Genomic DNA, 17,018 nt, shown 5'->3' with positions numbered 1-17,018 from the left:
CCGTCGGCGACTGTCTCCCGTCGACATTTGGAGCTTCCTCTTTTTCGTTGATTATTACCATGCAATAATATTCTAAATTATTTTATCGTATAATTCTTCTTAAGATAACTGACTCTTGAGAAGAATTAAACGATAATTTTCAAATAACAAATATGATTGGCACGTGCAGGCCTTGGCACTTGTTGTCGGCGCGTCGGTTGTGTATATAGTAAACAAAGCCGTGCGAAGGTCGCCGCCGCTATCACTCGCGCGACGACGCTCGAACGAGCAGGCAGTATCATCGTATTGCTTTTCCTCTATGATTTATTTATTCATGAATGTCGATCCGGTCGATGACTTCATATTTACGATTAATATACATATATTCCGCACACACACATCGCGACAGCAGTTTGCTAAAGCAAATATTTCGCGCGACTTAAATCCATTAAAAGCGAAAAACGAAACGAGAGATACAACGATCTAAGAATTATGAATTACCGTTCCGCTGTAATAAGTTCAGTTATGATCATTTCTGAAGCGAGAATATCGGCACCTGCACGCGTGCTCTCGCGAGAGTCCGCGCGCCTTTGCACGCGTCCCGGCATATTTTCGTGTCCGCCCGGTCTTTTTACAGGCGCTTTTATGTGTGATCCTATTAGTATAGCTACGTAAAAGAGCATGCCTTGCAAAGATCACATATAGCATTATATCAACGTAATGATATTTCTATTGTAGAAAAATAAATCATATATATACGGTGTCGTGCGGTTTTTAGAGTTCCGCTTTTATCGTTATTCAACATATATCATGCAACAGTATTTTGAAATTGTTTTATGGTTGAATCCCTTTGAAGAAAATAATGCCTTGCATACGAGTTATATGGAACAGAAAAATATTCGTGAACATCAATTAATATATGTAGGTTAATAATCATCTTGCGACGGAGTCGCTAACGGACGAGTTTTTATTTTAGGGCTACGTTCCACATTCAATGCTTTTCGCGCTCACGGAATCATTTTATCCCTGTTGTTTATTAAATGTTCAAACAAGGACAAATGATTCACCTAACTGCTGCCACGTCTGTGAACTTAAAGAACGGAGCATTACTCCAAAAACACATGAAGCCAATGAAACAGCTCCGCCATCGAGAGGCAATACTTTCTCTCTCTCTGACTGAGTTCCGTAAAACGCGTGATATGCACGACGTATCATTTTATCTTTGTTTACCTACAATGTTTACATCGTGCGCATCACGCGCTTTACGGAACTCAGCCTCTCTCTTTCTCCTCTCTCTCTCTCTCTCTGTCTCTCTCTCCCCCCCTCCCCCTGCCTCTCTCATTACTCATATTGCTTTTCAAAATAACTGCAGGTCAAACTGCCTCCCCATACGAGGCTTCAGTTGATCCCTCCTCGCCCATATGGTGAACTCATGCTCCGTCCTTTATGTCCAGGTGTTCATTAAATGTCCATTCCCTTCGTTCTACCAGACTTCCACCTGGCTCAACGATCTTCGTTATGCGCCTTTTCGATGACGTAGCGAAACCGCGCGGCATCTGTCCACGTCAGATTGCACGGCCTCGCACGCCACACGCGCGGTTTTCCTGTGGACGTGACTCGCCGACGGCGCGGCCCGCTCGAAACCTCGTGGCAGTCGATGAGGGAAACGTTCACGCAGATGACAAGCTACCTGGACATTTCCTAGCGTAAACAAGGTATACACTCGTAGACCGCACGAGATCTCGCCGAGATTGCGCGGAGCGGAAGCCGAGAACGATATTCCACAGGCGAGCCTGCAACGATTAACGTATGTTTTGTTTTCCTTTTTTCGAACAGTGCAACGAAGATGCATTGGACACTGTGCGCGTTGATAATCGGGTCGTTCGGCTGCAAATACATCCTCGGCCAGGCGCAAAGGGTGGCGCCGGGCGTACCGCCTCAGCATTATCAGCAGGTAACCGATCGCGTTTTTTTCCCCCAACATCTCGGCGAAACATATGGTCCAGCGGTGATGCTTCCCGGCATCGCGTGACGTGGAACTCGTGGAGGTCGATTTAAAGCGAGGCGTGATGCCGATGCAATTCCGTTCGATTCCCGACGTTGCGCGAGGAAGGATCTTTTACATTTGATCGCGTTTTATCTTATTGGTAAACAAGCATTAAAGTTCGTTATTGCCGTTCGCATTTGACATTCGGGCATCAAGCTTCAAAATATAAAGTGGAATTGTATCGACATAAAGCATCTGACTTTAAAGCATTTAGCATGGTTTACAAACAGCTGTTATAATGACACTCCGATGTAGATTGTAATATAATTATATATTTATTTGTCTGTTTCAGCCTCAGGTACCCCAACATGCGCAGCATGTGCCGCAGCAGCAGGTAAATTTGTACTTTAATTATCTCATTATTTATGTTCAGCTGCAATTTACTTTCCACTTGTAATTCATGTTTGGCTATGGTCGGCTCTTTTCTCAGTCTATAAGTTAGGTTATGTTTGGCTTTTTTCTCAGTCTATGTAAGGCTCAAATGTTCATTTGATTAATCTCTGGCTTAATAAAATTCTGCTCAAGTATCAAGTACCAGTACAGCAACAAGTCCCCGTTCAGCAAGTACCGATGCAACAGCAAGTACCCATGCAGCAGCAGGTACCTGTGCAGCAGCAGGTACCCATGCAGCAGCAGGTACCGGTGCAACAACAAGTACCAGTACAACATGCTGGTCACCAACCCCACGGGCATGGTCATAATGGGCCACCTCAGTTACTTAACACTGCCAACATAGCGCATGAAAAAGAGTAAGTGTTATATGGATATGGAGTATATCTGTATAAAAATTTAATTTTGTTTTCAAGTTTTGCTTGTCATATATACAGCCTTGGCCGTAACTATAAAGCACCCCCACAAATAAACGTAAATGCTCTATATTCAACGAAAAATTAATTTAAAAATATTTATATTCATTTTTATTACAATTTTATTTTGTTAGCCCTCCTATTGACTTCTATTACCGCCTTTTCCAAGAAAATATAGATGCTTTATACTTTTGGCTGACTATATCAAGACTGTATATAAAAAATATATATAAGGATTGTAATATATATATATATATCATGACAGTTTTTCTTTCTTTCTAGACACATTGCCGAGCATGCTGACGTTCCGATAGACACCAGCAAGATGACAGATCAGGAGCTGCAGTTTCACTACTTCAAAATGCACGACGCAGATAACAACAATAAGTTAGATGGTTGTGAGCTGATCAAATCTCTCATACATTGGCATGGTACATACGAATTAAATTCATCATTTCTCTCTCTCTCTCTCTCTCTCTCTCTCTCATTGTATTTTTTTCTCATGAACTGTGAATTTTTAATATGCTTTCGTTATGTCCGTAGAACAAGGTAGCTCGGAATCTGGTGCGCAAGGCGAGAATAAATTGTTCAAGGATGAGGAATTAGTGCAATTGATAGACCCGATACTCAGCATGGACGACAGTAATAATGACGGTTATATCGATTACCCGGAGTTTATTCGTGCCCAACAAAACGCCGCAGCTAATGTACGCACGTAGTGGTGAATCAAAATCTGGTATGAACCGCAACTAAAAGGAATTTTGCAAAGTCGAAGGAACATAATGCAGGGAATGTTAGAGTTTCATTAAGGTTTCACGATGCATTATCGATTCATCATTTGTTCCATATGTACATGATGAGACCGAATCGGTATTTGTGATAGTCCATCCTTTATTGACTAATTATGAGTTACAAATAAGAAAAAAAAAGAACATTGATGAATATGGAAAAGAGAGGGAACTTTTTTTTATATTAATGTTATACACGTATAGACAATACATAATTTGAAAAATTGTATAATTGAAAATAGTATAGTACAATTAATGAAATAATTGAGGAGTATAAAATTCCTCTTAATTGTTTACGTTCGACGAGATTAATTTTTACAATGGAAGTGTTTATTGCGCGTCATAATTTTCTATCGTTGAATTTTTTTATAATGATACACCAGAAGACTATTTTTTGAACGAGAATATTTTATAGAATATCTCGGAATATCTTTGTTAATAAATAAAATGGGTTAGTTTATCAATTTCTTATCATTGTTGAACATGAAATAATTGTAAAGTAAGTTTACAAAAAAAAAATGTATTAAGATAATAAATGTTTCGTTTTCTAGTAAATATTTCTGAGTAAATACTGATAAGGCATAAAGGTTTTCATGTAATAATAATAATGTATATACATACCTTTTATCTAACATATGTATCAATTAAAAAATTGTTTATAATTCTATTAATTTATACTACATTCCGAAGCTCTTTTGCAAGATTTTATCAAAAAAGGTAATATAGATAAATATGTGTACATAGAAAAATAAGTAATATATAACAATAATTCAATTTATTGATTTTTACATTTCTCTATATCAAAATGCTATCGATAATCACAGAAACACTTGCAATTTTATTTAACGTTGAATAAGTATGCATGGTATAAGAAGGGTTCTACCTCTAGAGAGTGACATAAATCTGTTGACAGGGATCTCGATCATTTGCCCATGAAAATACGTGGTACGAAAATACATGAGATAAATACATTAAAATGACTAGCTTGCGGACTAGACTTGTTAAATTTATATAAGCAACTCGCGCGCGCGTATTCGCTTATAAATACATTCCGTTAACCAAATAATCGGCGTCGTGCGCGAAAGGTCCGTGCCCGCATCTTCCACGCCGTTTTACCACTCGCAAACGGCAAACGATCAAAGCGGCCGTGATCGCGGTCGCGATAAGTCCCAGTGACAACGACACCACGGCACCTTTGGGCCTTAAAACGTCATTTTCAATTATTTGAAGATGCTCCGCAATAACGTCAGTTCTGTCGTGTGTCTTCGGGGGCTCTTCGATTACAATCACCGTTTTACGATCTGAAAGATGTGAATCTCGTTGTGATAAGAAAGAAATGAATGCATTGTACAAGATGTTAAAAAAGGATCCAAGAAAGATGATCCTAAAAAATTAAAAGAACCTTGTAGCACTTGTATGAGGAGCCATACATATGTACACGTCAACAAAATTAATTATCCTATAATCCTTAATAATTATCCTATATCCTTTACTCGCAAATAAAAGATCCATATGTTACAATTATCGAAAACAGATTATATATATCTTTGAATTCTTCTCAATATTTTATTTATACAAGTGTTTAACTGCGTGTTTACCTTTCGACTCTTTTTCACGGTTATGTTTGATAACCTCACTCGCTGTTAAAGTTGGTCTTTCAGTAATTTGTTTACTCGTCTTTACATGCGTCAAGTATGTATTGGTTTTTTCTTCCTTCTTTACAGGCTCTTTATTCTCATTTATCAACTCACTTTTATGCTCCTCCGAGGTCTACCAATAAAATCAATTATTCGCGCATGATTTTTTCGAAATTCTGTAATAATTCTGATTGCCGAGAGCGACGTATGTACTTACATCGCAAGCGGCCGTCGTCGTAATTATTGCAAGATTTTCCACATCATTGGCCTGTTGCTTATGTTCAGAATTCGGTGCGACAGACGGTGCAAATTGTACGGGGTTCTCGTGCCAAACTGGCACTTTATTTGACGATGGAAAATGCGGAGAATACGAATGCTTGGAATCCATATACGGCCCTCTAAACATGAAATTATAAATCAATCAAAAAATAAAATCTACTTGTTAATTTAATATAGTAATTAAACATAATTAAAAAAGAAGAATGCAATACCTGTCCGCCTCGTTGTTTCCTATGACGCTCGAGCCTTTGTGATTGAATATGTGCGGTTGTTCTGTGAAAAAAACATACATATTCACAATATATAAATTAACACAATCCAAACGACAAACACGTGTGTGTGTGGCGGAAAGATAATTATATTTCACGTACGTTCGTAGGGGTTTATATGCTGTTCGCGAATAGGATTAACGGGAGCGTAGGGATCCTTGTTTTGCTCGTACAAGGGCTGGTATTCCCACTGGTATCCCGACGACGATCCGTAATTCTTGGGCATCTGCATCTGCGGCTGCACCTCCACCGGTTGGCCGGGATACAGAATACTTTGCGAATGCGACTGCGGCAGAATCTGATGGGCCAGATTCGATATGTCCCAGGTCTTGGGATTGATCTCCGGCCCGGGATAGAACGGGGGCAGGAGTTTGCGCTGGTCGACTATCTGCTGATATCGCAGCATATCGGCGGGCGGACGTGGCATCTGTATTATCGGGGGGACCGTCGGTTTCTCCGTGGGGCACACGAGATCCGCCGCCTCGTCGGAGCCGTCCGCGCACTGCGGGATACCGTCGCAAACGTTGTATATGGCTATGCAGTCTCCGGACGAACGACACTCGTACTGATTTCTGCTGCAAGCTGCGTGTCATCAACGAGAGAGATAATATTAGTATTTACGTCAATTTCTCGATGAAATTCTTCACGACCGATCTATAACTCATCGCCAGACATTCGTTAACAAGCGTACCTGGCTTGACCGGTGCTGCTGGCGTAGTCACTGTCACTTTTGCCACCTGCGTGACCACAGCCTTGACAGGCGTTTCCGTGAATCCGTAATCCGACGTGATCTCGTTGCTTTTCCTGAGGCGTAAAAAAACTTATAATTAGTCGCGAAATCGATAAGGAACAATAGAGGAAGGAAGGTAACTGAAGGTATATAAATACCTAAGGGATTTTAACTCGTGCTCCTGCTGAGATATCCTGACTTCCTCCTCCACCTGCACATTCTGTATGGGATAGCTCGTGCGCACGGCGCTGGTATAATTGGCGTGCCTCGTAAACTTGCACTTGAAGTCGTGCAGCGGGCCGCACTGGAAGAGGTAGCAGCTGCTCGGTTTCTGCAAAAACGACGACGGCCGGATGAAAAATCGATAAATCTTCATCTCGTCATTTATGTGTATCGCGCATTTTGTCGGTTTCTGGCAAAAATCAAAAATCGGAGCGAACGAGTCGAACGTAAGAGGGGAGAGTGACAGAGGCGTAAACGGAGCTTTTCTCCAGGAGGCGAAGATTGTTGACAACCCGTAATGAAATGTAAAAGAAGCGTAAAACGTTTTCTTCTACACGTGTCTCACTCTCCCCTTGGTACATTCGACTCACGCTCCAGTCTTTATCTTCATCACGGTACGATCACGCGCGGTACTAATACCTTCTCCTCGAAGATGAACACGTCGCAGCGCTCGGTCTCGCAGCAGTACTTGAGGCAGTCCAGTCTGGAGTCGACGTCCAGCACGGTCAGGAACTTGGCGCCCATCTCGCGCGAGTCCTGGGTCCTGATGATCTTGTCCTTGTGGATGTCGAAGCTCTCGAGGCACATCTGATAGTCGCTCGTGCCGCCGTGCCTCTTCTCGCTCGCGCGGATCGGCGCGTTCGGCGCGTCGCCGTGCGCGCGGTGGAGGATCACGGCGACGAGGATCAAGGGAACGACCCGCCGCGCCCCGTCCAACATCGTTCCCGCTTGTGCATCACTGTGCATCACAGCGCACTGGAGTGTGTGACTGGAGCCTGGTGGAGCCACGTCCAACTCCTCGTCCAAGTTGCGCGCGCTGTCGCGCCCGTATCGCGATCGATAGCCGAATCTTATATAGGTCTCTTGTAGTATGTTGCTCAAACGGCGAACTCGTGCCCTTTTTCGAGCCCTTCACGAGCGAAATGAATGTCCACAACGGAACGTCGCGGAAACGCGTAGCCCTTGTCTCACCTCTTTTTCCCCCTTTTCCTCCTCTCTTTCCCTTATTAAATTTTAACATTGCGTAATAGCCTCGATTTAATTAAACCTCTTCACTCGCGCGCGAGGTTATAGTTTAAGGTTACCGAAGTCGTGCATGCGTATTAATTAATTCGCGTCTCATGCCGATCGCATATATGTCACAGCGAGATTTCGAACTACGATAATATATTAGCGATCGTGTTGGAAATATCCATATTACTGGCAGCGATGTAATTTTTATCGAGATCTAGATAATTGCAGAAATGACGTATATAATATAACTTTTCTAATAAATTCAAAATGTAAATGAAGGAATCGTAGTTGCGGATGATAAACTCGATATTATTAGAGTATAGACTATGCGTAGAGTACAAATGTGAATTAGAGTTAGATATTGAAATTCGTCGACCTGCACTGTCTCCCGTCGGCGTTTGGAGCTAATTCGCTCTTTCTCGTTGATTATCATTATTATTGAAACAATGTTCTAAATCATTTTATCGTTTAATTCTTCTTAATTAAGAGTCAGTTAATGTTAAGAAGAATTATATAATAAAATAATTAGAATTTTAGTTGAATGGTAATAACAGAGAGAAGCATGAGAGCGGCCGTTTTTCGCGACACCGGTAAAAGTTTTGATCTCCCCGTACATTAGCGCTAATTGCTTCCACTTTTGAGATGGAACTACGAACACAGCCATTGTCATTGGCTGTGTACGTATAATAATCAATAATAAATAATAATAATAATCAATAATAATAAATTTTCATTTCAATAATCATCTCTGGTAATAATCAACGAAAAAGAGGAAGCACCATGCCGACGGGAGACAGTCGCCGACGGGAGGCGTGATTTCTCGAAAAATGCGTTTATACAGTAACAATTTCACGCATCCTTTAATGCGAAGCATGCTTTCTCGAGAAGACCTTATTAATAAAATATTCTAGAACATTATTATTACATAATAATTAACAAACGATTTTCAGTGTTTATTATGTTTTATCGTAAGAAATTAAGTTGCCGCGCCTTATGTAATTATATATAATCAATAGATATTATAATAAATTAAATTTGGAGTAATTTTAATGTTACATTATAATTAAATAATAGTTTAAATTTAATTACGCATCTGTGGAGATGCATAAAGGATCATAAATATTATTAAAAGTACATATTGAGATGAGAGGTTAAGCAAAAACCGGCTTTCGCAGCGTCAGAAACTTCGTTTAAATCAAATAAAGTATCAGGAGCGCACGTTAACAAGTAAGTGGCAGAGGTATTCGGGGCGGAGGCGCTTCCCTTTCCACATCGACGCAGCGATGGCCGCCAGCGCGCCATGGAAGGGGAGCCGCGCGGGTCCTACCCCCACCCACGCGTATATGCTGCTTTTGCGCCAAGAGGCGGGGCCTACGCGCCGAGTGATGAGAGTGGGAGTAGTCTTAGCTATGCTTTGGGATACTGCCTGCGACCTCTTCGCTCAACGTGTTCTCCGCGTATCGGCGGGATCAGTTTTCGAGCCTCTATCGAGGCGCGCTGGCTAGGATTAGTAGAATTCCGTGCGACCTCTTCGCTCGACGTGTTCTCCGCGTATCGACGGGAGTTTTTCAGCCCCTATATCGAGGCGCGCTGGTTAGTATTAGTAGAATTCCGTGCGACCTCTTTGCTTAACGTGTTCTCCGCGTATCGGCGGGAGTTTTCGAGCCTCTGACGAGCGCGCTGGCTAGACTTCCCCTTCCACATCACGCATGCTGCTTTTGAGCCAAGAGGCGGGGCCTACGCGCCGAGTGATGAGAGTGGGAGTAGTCTTGGCTATGCTTTGGGATACTGCCTGCGACCTCTTCGCTCAACGTGTTCTCCGCGTATCGGCGGGAATTTTTCAGCCCCTATATCAAGGCGCGCTGGCTAGGATTAGTAGGAGTCCGTGCGACCTCTTCGCTCAACGTGTTCTCCGTGTATCGGCGAGAGTTTTCGAGCCTCTGACGAGGCGCGCTGGTTAGGCACGTGGACATGGTTCGTGTCCGTGCTAATCGTGCATTTATATGCCACATTCTTCACCTACAATTTGTAGATGTAGTACAGACATGAGTTGGAATGTCATTTCATCAGCAACATCGCAAAATAAACGTGATCTATTTATTCACGATTAGCACGGATACGAACTACGTCTACGTCTCGTGCTATGATTTGATCGACAGTGTTATAAGATAGACGTGAAAACGTGGACGTGGGGTGCTAGTGTCCGGGGGAGATCGCCGGTCCCACCCAAAAAGCCGGCGTGGCCGCTCTCACGTTTCTCTCTGGAAATAGCATACATTTTATAGAAAAATCTAAATTATTACGCGTGTCGCGACCGTATAATGTCAGTCAATAAGGTCGATCGCTCTCTCTGTGGACGTGCCTTTAATAATCGAACGTTCGCGACGCGACAGATGGCGATAGGCGCGGGTGGGGAGCTCCGTGACAGCGGCGCGCGAGGGGCACGCACGCCGTACAACGGAATGATTTCGTGACACCGGACCGGAGCGGACGCACGCAAAAAGAGCGGAGTACGCAACGTGAAGTAAACGCGACGCGGGTTGCAACGGTAATCATCGAGAAGTCAATCCGGGGGGCGGGGCAGCGGAATAAATTCGTTCCGGCGCGAGAGAGGAGCGGCGTCTTCTACGTCCACGTGCGGCTATACGGCTCGTCCTCGCGCCGCGGGCCTCGCCGTATAGGTTAAGGGTTGCAGGCAGGCGCGCACACGAGATCGGAGGGAATAATAGCCGGAATCGGAGGACAAAGAGGGCAGAGAGAGTGCGTGCTCCAATATATATCGGATCCCTCGTTATCTACACGCGGAACAGCGTATCCGCGCGAACGGACAAGTCGAGTGACCGAGGACGGAGCCAACGGCGGTGGAGCGAAAGAGTTGAGGTTAGAGGCGTTTTTTTTTTTACTTTCACGGCAAAAACATCGTCAAAACAACGAGACTTGAGATTTTAAGAAACCCGACCGATCATAGTTGATTATTCGAATCTCACGTTTAGACGAATAATCGATTACGACTGGTCGAGTCTTCTTAAATCTCATTGTCTCAAGTCTCGTTGTAGGCGACGCTCGTAGAACGACGTCGCCGAGGGCCGCGCGAATCCGTACCGGAAGGTTCGCGAGTCCGCCGGCGCGTCTGATTTACAATTACTCGCGATTTAACCCTGTCAATTATCATTCAGGCTGTCAGGTCGCTTCGTGACGAGGGAGAGAAGAGACGTTGGCATTTTTTTTCGTCGCGAGAGGAAAGGGTGAATTTTGACGCGCGGAAGGGCACCGCGAAGGTCTCCGATCGACGTCGCCCACCGCCCGGTGGACGCGCGCGCGCGCGCGCGCGCGAAAAGGCGGATAGGTATTTACGGAGCACCCTGTATAACGCGGCGATAACAATTCCGTGGCGCGGGCGAGGACAAAGGCGCGCTTTCCGTGCGGCAGAAATAGCGCGAAATCGGGGGTTCGCGCTGCTTTCGAGAAGAAGAAGAAGAATCACCCTCGTTACTAACTTACTTAAAGAACGAAAAAAAAAAAAAAACTTAAATGCCGTATTGCCTTATCGTTTTGCGTTGTCGCGATAATAACAAACGTACCCGATGTTGCGCACGTCTCTTTGTGTGTATGTGTGTGTGTGTGTGTGTGTGTGTGTGTCGACGTTTATAGTGAAAAAAATAAACTCGTAAGAGGGATAGATAAAGAGATAAGAAAAGAGATAGGGATTAAGCAGAAGAGGAGCGAACTCGACGTATTGCGGCGAGAACTTTATACGCGAGCATTCGACACGTGTATAAAACTCTAACAATCGGAATCGTGCGTTTGAATTCGATGAGCCCCCTCCCCCGTCCTTCCCCTCCCCTCCCCTCCACCCCACCCCCTCCGTTATCCCTTGCTGGTGAGAGAAGAGAGAAGATAAAGAGATAAGAGGAATTATCGCCCTTTTTTTTCCGATTTCTCTCGCGTCGGGACGGCCTTCAGGTTGCGATGACGAAACGATAGACTTGTTCTTCGTAACGCGTTGCCTCGTCTCTCCTCTCTCTCGCCTACGTCCGTTTTTTAAGCGCGGAAAGTTTTAATGCACAGAGTAGGAGGATAGACCTTGCGCTAAGCTATCGCGCTAACAAAACACGCGATAACGCGAAGGTGTTGTTTTCACGTGTTTATTATTTGAGATATATAACGAGATGATACACCGCTTAGCGGAATGTGTGTGTATGTATAGACCTGGCCTCCGATACACGATCGAGCCTCTACAAGAGTCGCGGGGACTTTGTTTTTAATTTACAGAGATAATCGCCGCCGTTAATTATGACGACCATAGACTCGGACGATGATATCGAGAAGCTGCCGCATATACAATGGGACAACACGGCGGCTACCGGGCCAGCTGATTGTATGTTCCCCGGCGAACTGACACCGTTGAAATGCCAAATAGCCGGTCATCCCTTCAACGGCGAAAGGCAGACTATCGGTAAGGGCGATTCGGTAGGACGTACTTGAATGAAAGTTATAACGGTAACTTGAAACTCAAAATTTGTAAAGTTTGTACAGTATTATATATATATAGCAGAGATACACTTGTGTCAAATTTATACGTATATCTTTATTTATTTTATTAAAAGTATTAAAAATATAATATTTTTAATGTTCAACATTTAATTATTTCTTCTGAATTAATACTGTAAATACTTCATTTCTAATTGATATTTATATGAATACTTAATAATAATAGATAGAAATATTAGAAATATAAATTTTAAACTTAAGTTTTCTGTTCTTGAGATTAAGATTAAAATTGGGTCTTTTGTTTAGAAACTTAAAGTTTGTTTAAAATTTTAAATATACTTTCATTTTTTATAGAAATAAACGTGTAAAATGCATTTAAAAATTATAAATTTGCTGAAATTACTGAACTATTATACATGCTCAAAATATGTACCAATTGTCAAGGTCAACTTACATGTGTTTCAACATGTTATTTTCATTTTGAAAAATAAAAAGAAGTAGTAAGAGAGAAAGTAATGCTTTTCCTATTTGATTTGTAAAACAAGAACGAAAATATTATTTTATATCGAATTGAATACAATCGTGAAATCAATGTTTATCGATAACGTATAAACGTTTGTGTGTTGAATAGCATCGTGAAAGATTGTTTCTCTGATTACAGGCATGCTGATTTGCAGACGGACTGGCTGCATATTGAAACCGGCGACTAAAGTGATCCTTGGGGAAAGAGAAATTGCATTCTACGAGAACTTGAAGAATTCTCATGATCCCGTTGCAATGGAATTAAAAAAATTCGTTCCACGTTATTATGGCACAACAGAACTGCGTGTCTTTAATAACCGTAAGGATTTTCTTGACAGTCCGCAAATGTGATACAATGACTTTGTAAATAAACTGTGATATAAGACCTAATTCTTCTAAAAACTTTCACGTGCGCGCGTACATGTGTATATATACATACATATTTGTATATTTATATAACTTATATACACGCATTATCTGTAATCTTAATTGTGTAATATAAGAATTAATTTTATCAGAGCGTGAGAGATGTGAATATAATATTATTTGAATGGCTAATTTATTCTCTTCTTAATCTAGACATCTTTTTTTCATTAAACCGTTTTGTCCGATAACAGGTACGAAATTCCTCATGCTTAGGAATATTACAAAGGGCATGGCCGAGCCATGTGTGATAGATATCAAGATCGGTTTTCGTACGTGGGACCCTTTGGCCACGCCAGAGAAGAGGAAAACGGAAGAACTCAAGTATGCCGAATCGAAGCGTACTTACGGTTTTTGTATAACAGGTTATCAAGTATATTCTGTCTTATCTGGACGATTAAGGAAATATGACAGAGATTATGGCAAGCAACTCGGTGTCAGTGGCGTCGCGGAAGGTATCTGCTTTAGAGTTTTAGAAGACATACGAAGTCGATAAGAAAGAAAAAAAGAATTATTCGGTACAAATCCGAAATTTATGAATATTAAAAGTCTATTTCAGGATAGGATAGCGAGTTTACTTAAATAACCGGGAAATAGCCTGCTTACAGATTCGAATGTGGTTAAGGCTATAAGACTTTTTCATTGGTGATCGATTGCAAATCGAAATTAGTATACCTTCCAATTTTGATATTAATAAATAAAGTTTTAACTTTTGTTGATGGACACTATTATCCGTTGTATCTTTACAAGAAATATATCTTTTTTAGGAATTAGAAATACAATCGGTATATTATTCTATTTAAAAAAAATATATATATATCGACGTAATTCAGATAATATTACCACCAAGCGATAATAATTTCATATCGACGTTCTAGGATTAATAAGAAAATTAATTTTGTTAGCTCGAGCACGTGAAAAAAAAAGATCTTTATGATGTGTCCTACAATCTAGCTAATAAGACTTTGTTAAGCTTTTGATTTTTCAAAACCGCGTTAATACTCTTCTTCTTGTCTTCACGCAGCACTGGAAGATTTCTTGAACATAATACCTGGAAAGCCAGTCTGCAAGCAGTTGGTCTCCGAAATCTTGACGTACCTGTACAAAATCGAGCAGCTCTTCAACATGCAGCAGAAATACTGCTTCTATTCCAGCTCACTTCTGGTCGCCTACGACGCCCAACACCTACGGCAGCATTGTCCGTTGAAAGATGGTAGTTCGGTCTCAGCGCCGAAATTCGACAAAGAAACGATACGCGAGACAGTTCCCCCCGTAACAGTACCTGAAGTGCACCAGTATTCATCCGAAACGAACGATTCGACGTTTAGTTCGAGAATGAAGAAGAGCGAAAGCGAGCCTGCGCCGTGCGAGCAGATACCTAATCAGAGCGGATCTTGCAATTCAAATGCCAATACGGACCGGTTGCGTAGGACGAGCCCGAGCCAATTCTCACTCTCGTGCGCAAACGATGGTACGGGGGTGGACGACGAAGACACGGAGAACACGTGGGTGAGAGTGAAGATGATCGACTTCACGCACGTCTTCCCGGGGGAGAATAACGATCTGGATCGAAACTACCGGGATGGCATCCACATGCTGATTCGACTCTTAAATCTGATAAAGAAGAGCGATTGCGTACATTAGATACTCCTTATTGAAGAATGTATTACTTGTGACGATGTTCCCGGAAGTGAACGGAGACGATTAGAGAAGATATAATTCAAGACAAGGCGACACAGATGTGGCGATGTGTCATCCACGTTTATCGGACCCCAGATATCGGGACGACACATCGGATGAGCATGATAAATCGATAAAGCGACAAGATCTCTGATCAGCAATCGTCAGAGAGGACACACTGCTCATCGTAGAAAGCTATCGCGATTAGCTCTTTGGAGAAAAGGAAATACTGATAGAAATGTAAAAGAAACATTTCGTATTGGCCGGAAAACTGCAATTGGAAAATTTTAACGGATTTTCTCTCAAAATCCGTCTGAATTTCAGGGTAGTAATTACTCAATATACAGTGCAGTACCGTGAGCCAGAACTCTTCCGCGTGATGATTTAAAAGATACAATGAGAGAAGCAGCCTAATCGGCCGATTAATTCTGAAACGGATTCCAAAAAAAAAATGTCTTCTCTAGGATAAAGTAATTAAGACTTTTATACTTTGCCAAAAGGATTGTAATGCGATGTACAGAATATCTAAGAATTTCGTACATTCGACCCATCGCGGTTGCTGTGTAGAAGATTTTACAAATTTAGAACTGGGCACAACAAGGGAAACAAGGGGGACGCCTCATTCTAAATGTCCGGCCACCGTTCGAGTGGTGGACTTTCATATTACGAGACGACAATAAAGTCGCACTTTGTAAAACACACACACACACACACACACACACACGCATGCCAGTACTGCGCGAGAAGTTCTTTAATGATACCATTATTAATTCTGCCATGTTACATATATTTATGTTACACGCATTACGTGATAAAAAGTGCAGATTGTAATTGTAACAGCAGCAATAAAACATTTACGATGTAAAGCGGGACGCGAGTATTTATTAATTTGAACATTCTATTAATATTCACAGATAGTAACGATGTGGAGTCTGCGGCGAAGCTCTTAGATATTATAAAATTAAAAAACATCAATGATATAATTCTTCAGCATCAATAAATGTAAATCTGATATAATTGGGGTCATACGATTAGTTTCCAAGGATCTCCGGTGATTATACTTTCATGATTTTATCATAAAATACTCACCGTCTCTCTCTCTCTTAATGACTATAAAATAACTGATTACCTTATCCGGCGACGGTTTTGTCGTTATTAATTATTTCTTTACAGCTGCTCTTTTTGTTCTCCGACTTGTCGCTGACGCAATAACAGGTAGACTCGTTGTCGTATAATATTTTATTCGCCATTCATTCGTAAACAGTTTTTACAGATCGTCAACGATCGGCGGGCGCGCCGTTGCGACGTGATCAACCGCGATAATAATTAATAATAATAATTTGCTTAATCTCTCGTATAACACTTATAGTAATACGCGCGCGCGTGCCTCTGTCGCACGCCTGACGTGTATGTATGTGTGTGCGTGTGTATAAATGTTTTATATCTCTTAGAATGCGCATACACACACACACACATACACGAGTGTACGCGCACCACACGCATGCATACACACACGCACACACACGTATATACATATATAGAATTGTTCATCTCGATCGCGCATTCGTTCTCTTCTCCGCTACGCCGTCCTTTAATTACGCTCGCTTCGCTAACGCTTTCTCGTTTCAATTTCGATAAGTGCTTTAATCGAGAGCTGATCGGAACACCATTTGGGATGGCACGCTGCACCATCTCGCTCGTCTAATAACTGGGTCGGCACTCTGGCTTCTTTGGAATTAAGTTGTTCAGCTTGAATTCCATTCCTATAGCTTTCGTTTCAGTTTCTCCCCCCCCCCTCTCCTCCCACCATATAGTTAGGGGCGACAAAGAGGCGATTAAAATTATCGAATTTTTACAGAAGCGGAATCGTAGGGATTTAGAATCCCGGAGAGACGCGAAGCTGCAAGCAGCTCTCTCCGTTACGAATCGCGACGGAAATCGCCGTTGAAAAATCAATCGAACGCACGACGGGATTATTTGCATTATGAAGCGCAATTTATAGTCGGGCGGCGACCGACCGTAATCAATTAAACAAATTATAATGTTCAATCGCGTGCCGGCATTCGCGAACAGTCGCCGCTCGTGTTTTCGCTGTTTTTCAGCTTCCTCCTCGCTTTCCCACCGGGGAGAG

General features: G+C 42.2%; 3 protein-coding genes across 6 annotated transcripts; 2 read left to right on the top strand and 1 right to left on the bottom strand.

Annotated features, from left to right (window-relative positions):
* Positions 1-1,514: 1,514 nt before the first annotated feature.
* LOC105453855 (multiple coagulation factor deficiency protein 2 homolog) lies at positions 1,515-4,202 on the top strand. The gene is made up of 6 exons (XM_011696111.1): positions 1,515-1,694; positions 1,816-1,933; positions 2,319-2,360; positions 2,552-2,775; positions 3,115-3,263; positions 3,376-4,202. The coding sequence occupies exons 2-6, from the start codon at positions 1,826-1,828 to the stop codon at positions 3,549-3,551; spliced, it is 699 nt and encodes a 232-aa protein (XP_011694413.1). The 5' UTR covers positions 1,515-1,694; positions 1,816-1,825; the 3' UTR covers positions 3,552-4,202.
* Positions 4,203-4,378: 176 nt separating this feature from the next.
* LOC105453854 lies at positions 4,379-8,131 on the bottom strand. Its single transcript, XM_011696110.1, has 8 exons — positions 7,178-8,131; positions 6,694-6,866; positions 6,497-6,609; positions 5,908-6,387; positions 5,749-5,809; positions 5,475-5,655; positions 5,219-5,390; positions 4,379-4,921 (listed from the first exon to the last, which is right to left on the bottom strand). The coding sequence occupies exons 1-8, from the start codon at positions 7,502-7,504 to the stop codon at positions 4,659-4,661; spliced, it is 1,770 nt and encodes a 589-aa protein (XP_011694412.1). The 5' UTR covers positions 7,505-8,131; the 3' UTR covers positions 4,379-4,658.
* A 2,076-nt stretch (positions 8,132-10,207) lies between these two features.
* On the top strand, positions 10,208-15,759 carry LOC105453853 (inositol polyphosphate multikinase-like). 4 transcript variants are annotated; one of them, XM_011696107.1, is made up of 6 exons: positions 10,208-10,651; positions 10,948-11,117; positions 12,044-12,227; positions 12,924-13,103; positions 13,402-13,662; positions 14,232-15,759. In XM_011696107.1, the coding sequence occupies exons 3-6, from the start codon at positions 12,065-12,067 to the stop codon at positions 14,849-14,851; spliced, it is 1,224 nt and encodes a 407-aa protein (XP_011694409.1). In that variant the 5' UTR covers positions 10,208-10,651; positions 10,948-11,117; positions 12,044-12,064; the 3' UTR covers positions 14,852-15,759. The 4 variants fall into 4 exon arrangements, with proteins under 4 accessions (XP_011694409.1, XP_011694410.1, XP_011694408.1 ...); XM_011696108.1 differs by lacking the exon at positions 10,948-11,117 and having other exon boundaries at positions 10,208-10,319; XM_011696106.1 differs by lacking the exon at positions 10,948-11,117.
* The last annotated feature ends 1,259 nt before the right edge of the window (positions 15,760-17,018 follow it).

The sequence above is a fragment of the Wasmannia auropunctata genome, unplaced genomic scaffold (genome assembly GCF_000956235.1).
Source record: "Wasmannia auropunctata unplaced genomic scaffold, wasmannia.A_1.0 LD335994.1, whole genome shotgun sequence".
In the NCBI taxonomy this organism is placed as follows: Eukaryota; Metazoa; Arthropoda; class Insecta; order Hymenoptera; family Formicidae; genus Wasmannia; species Wasmannia auropunctata.
The sequence above is the reverse complement of the archived record's forward strand: the minus strand, read 5'-3'. Positions and strand labels throughout refer to the sequence as shown.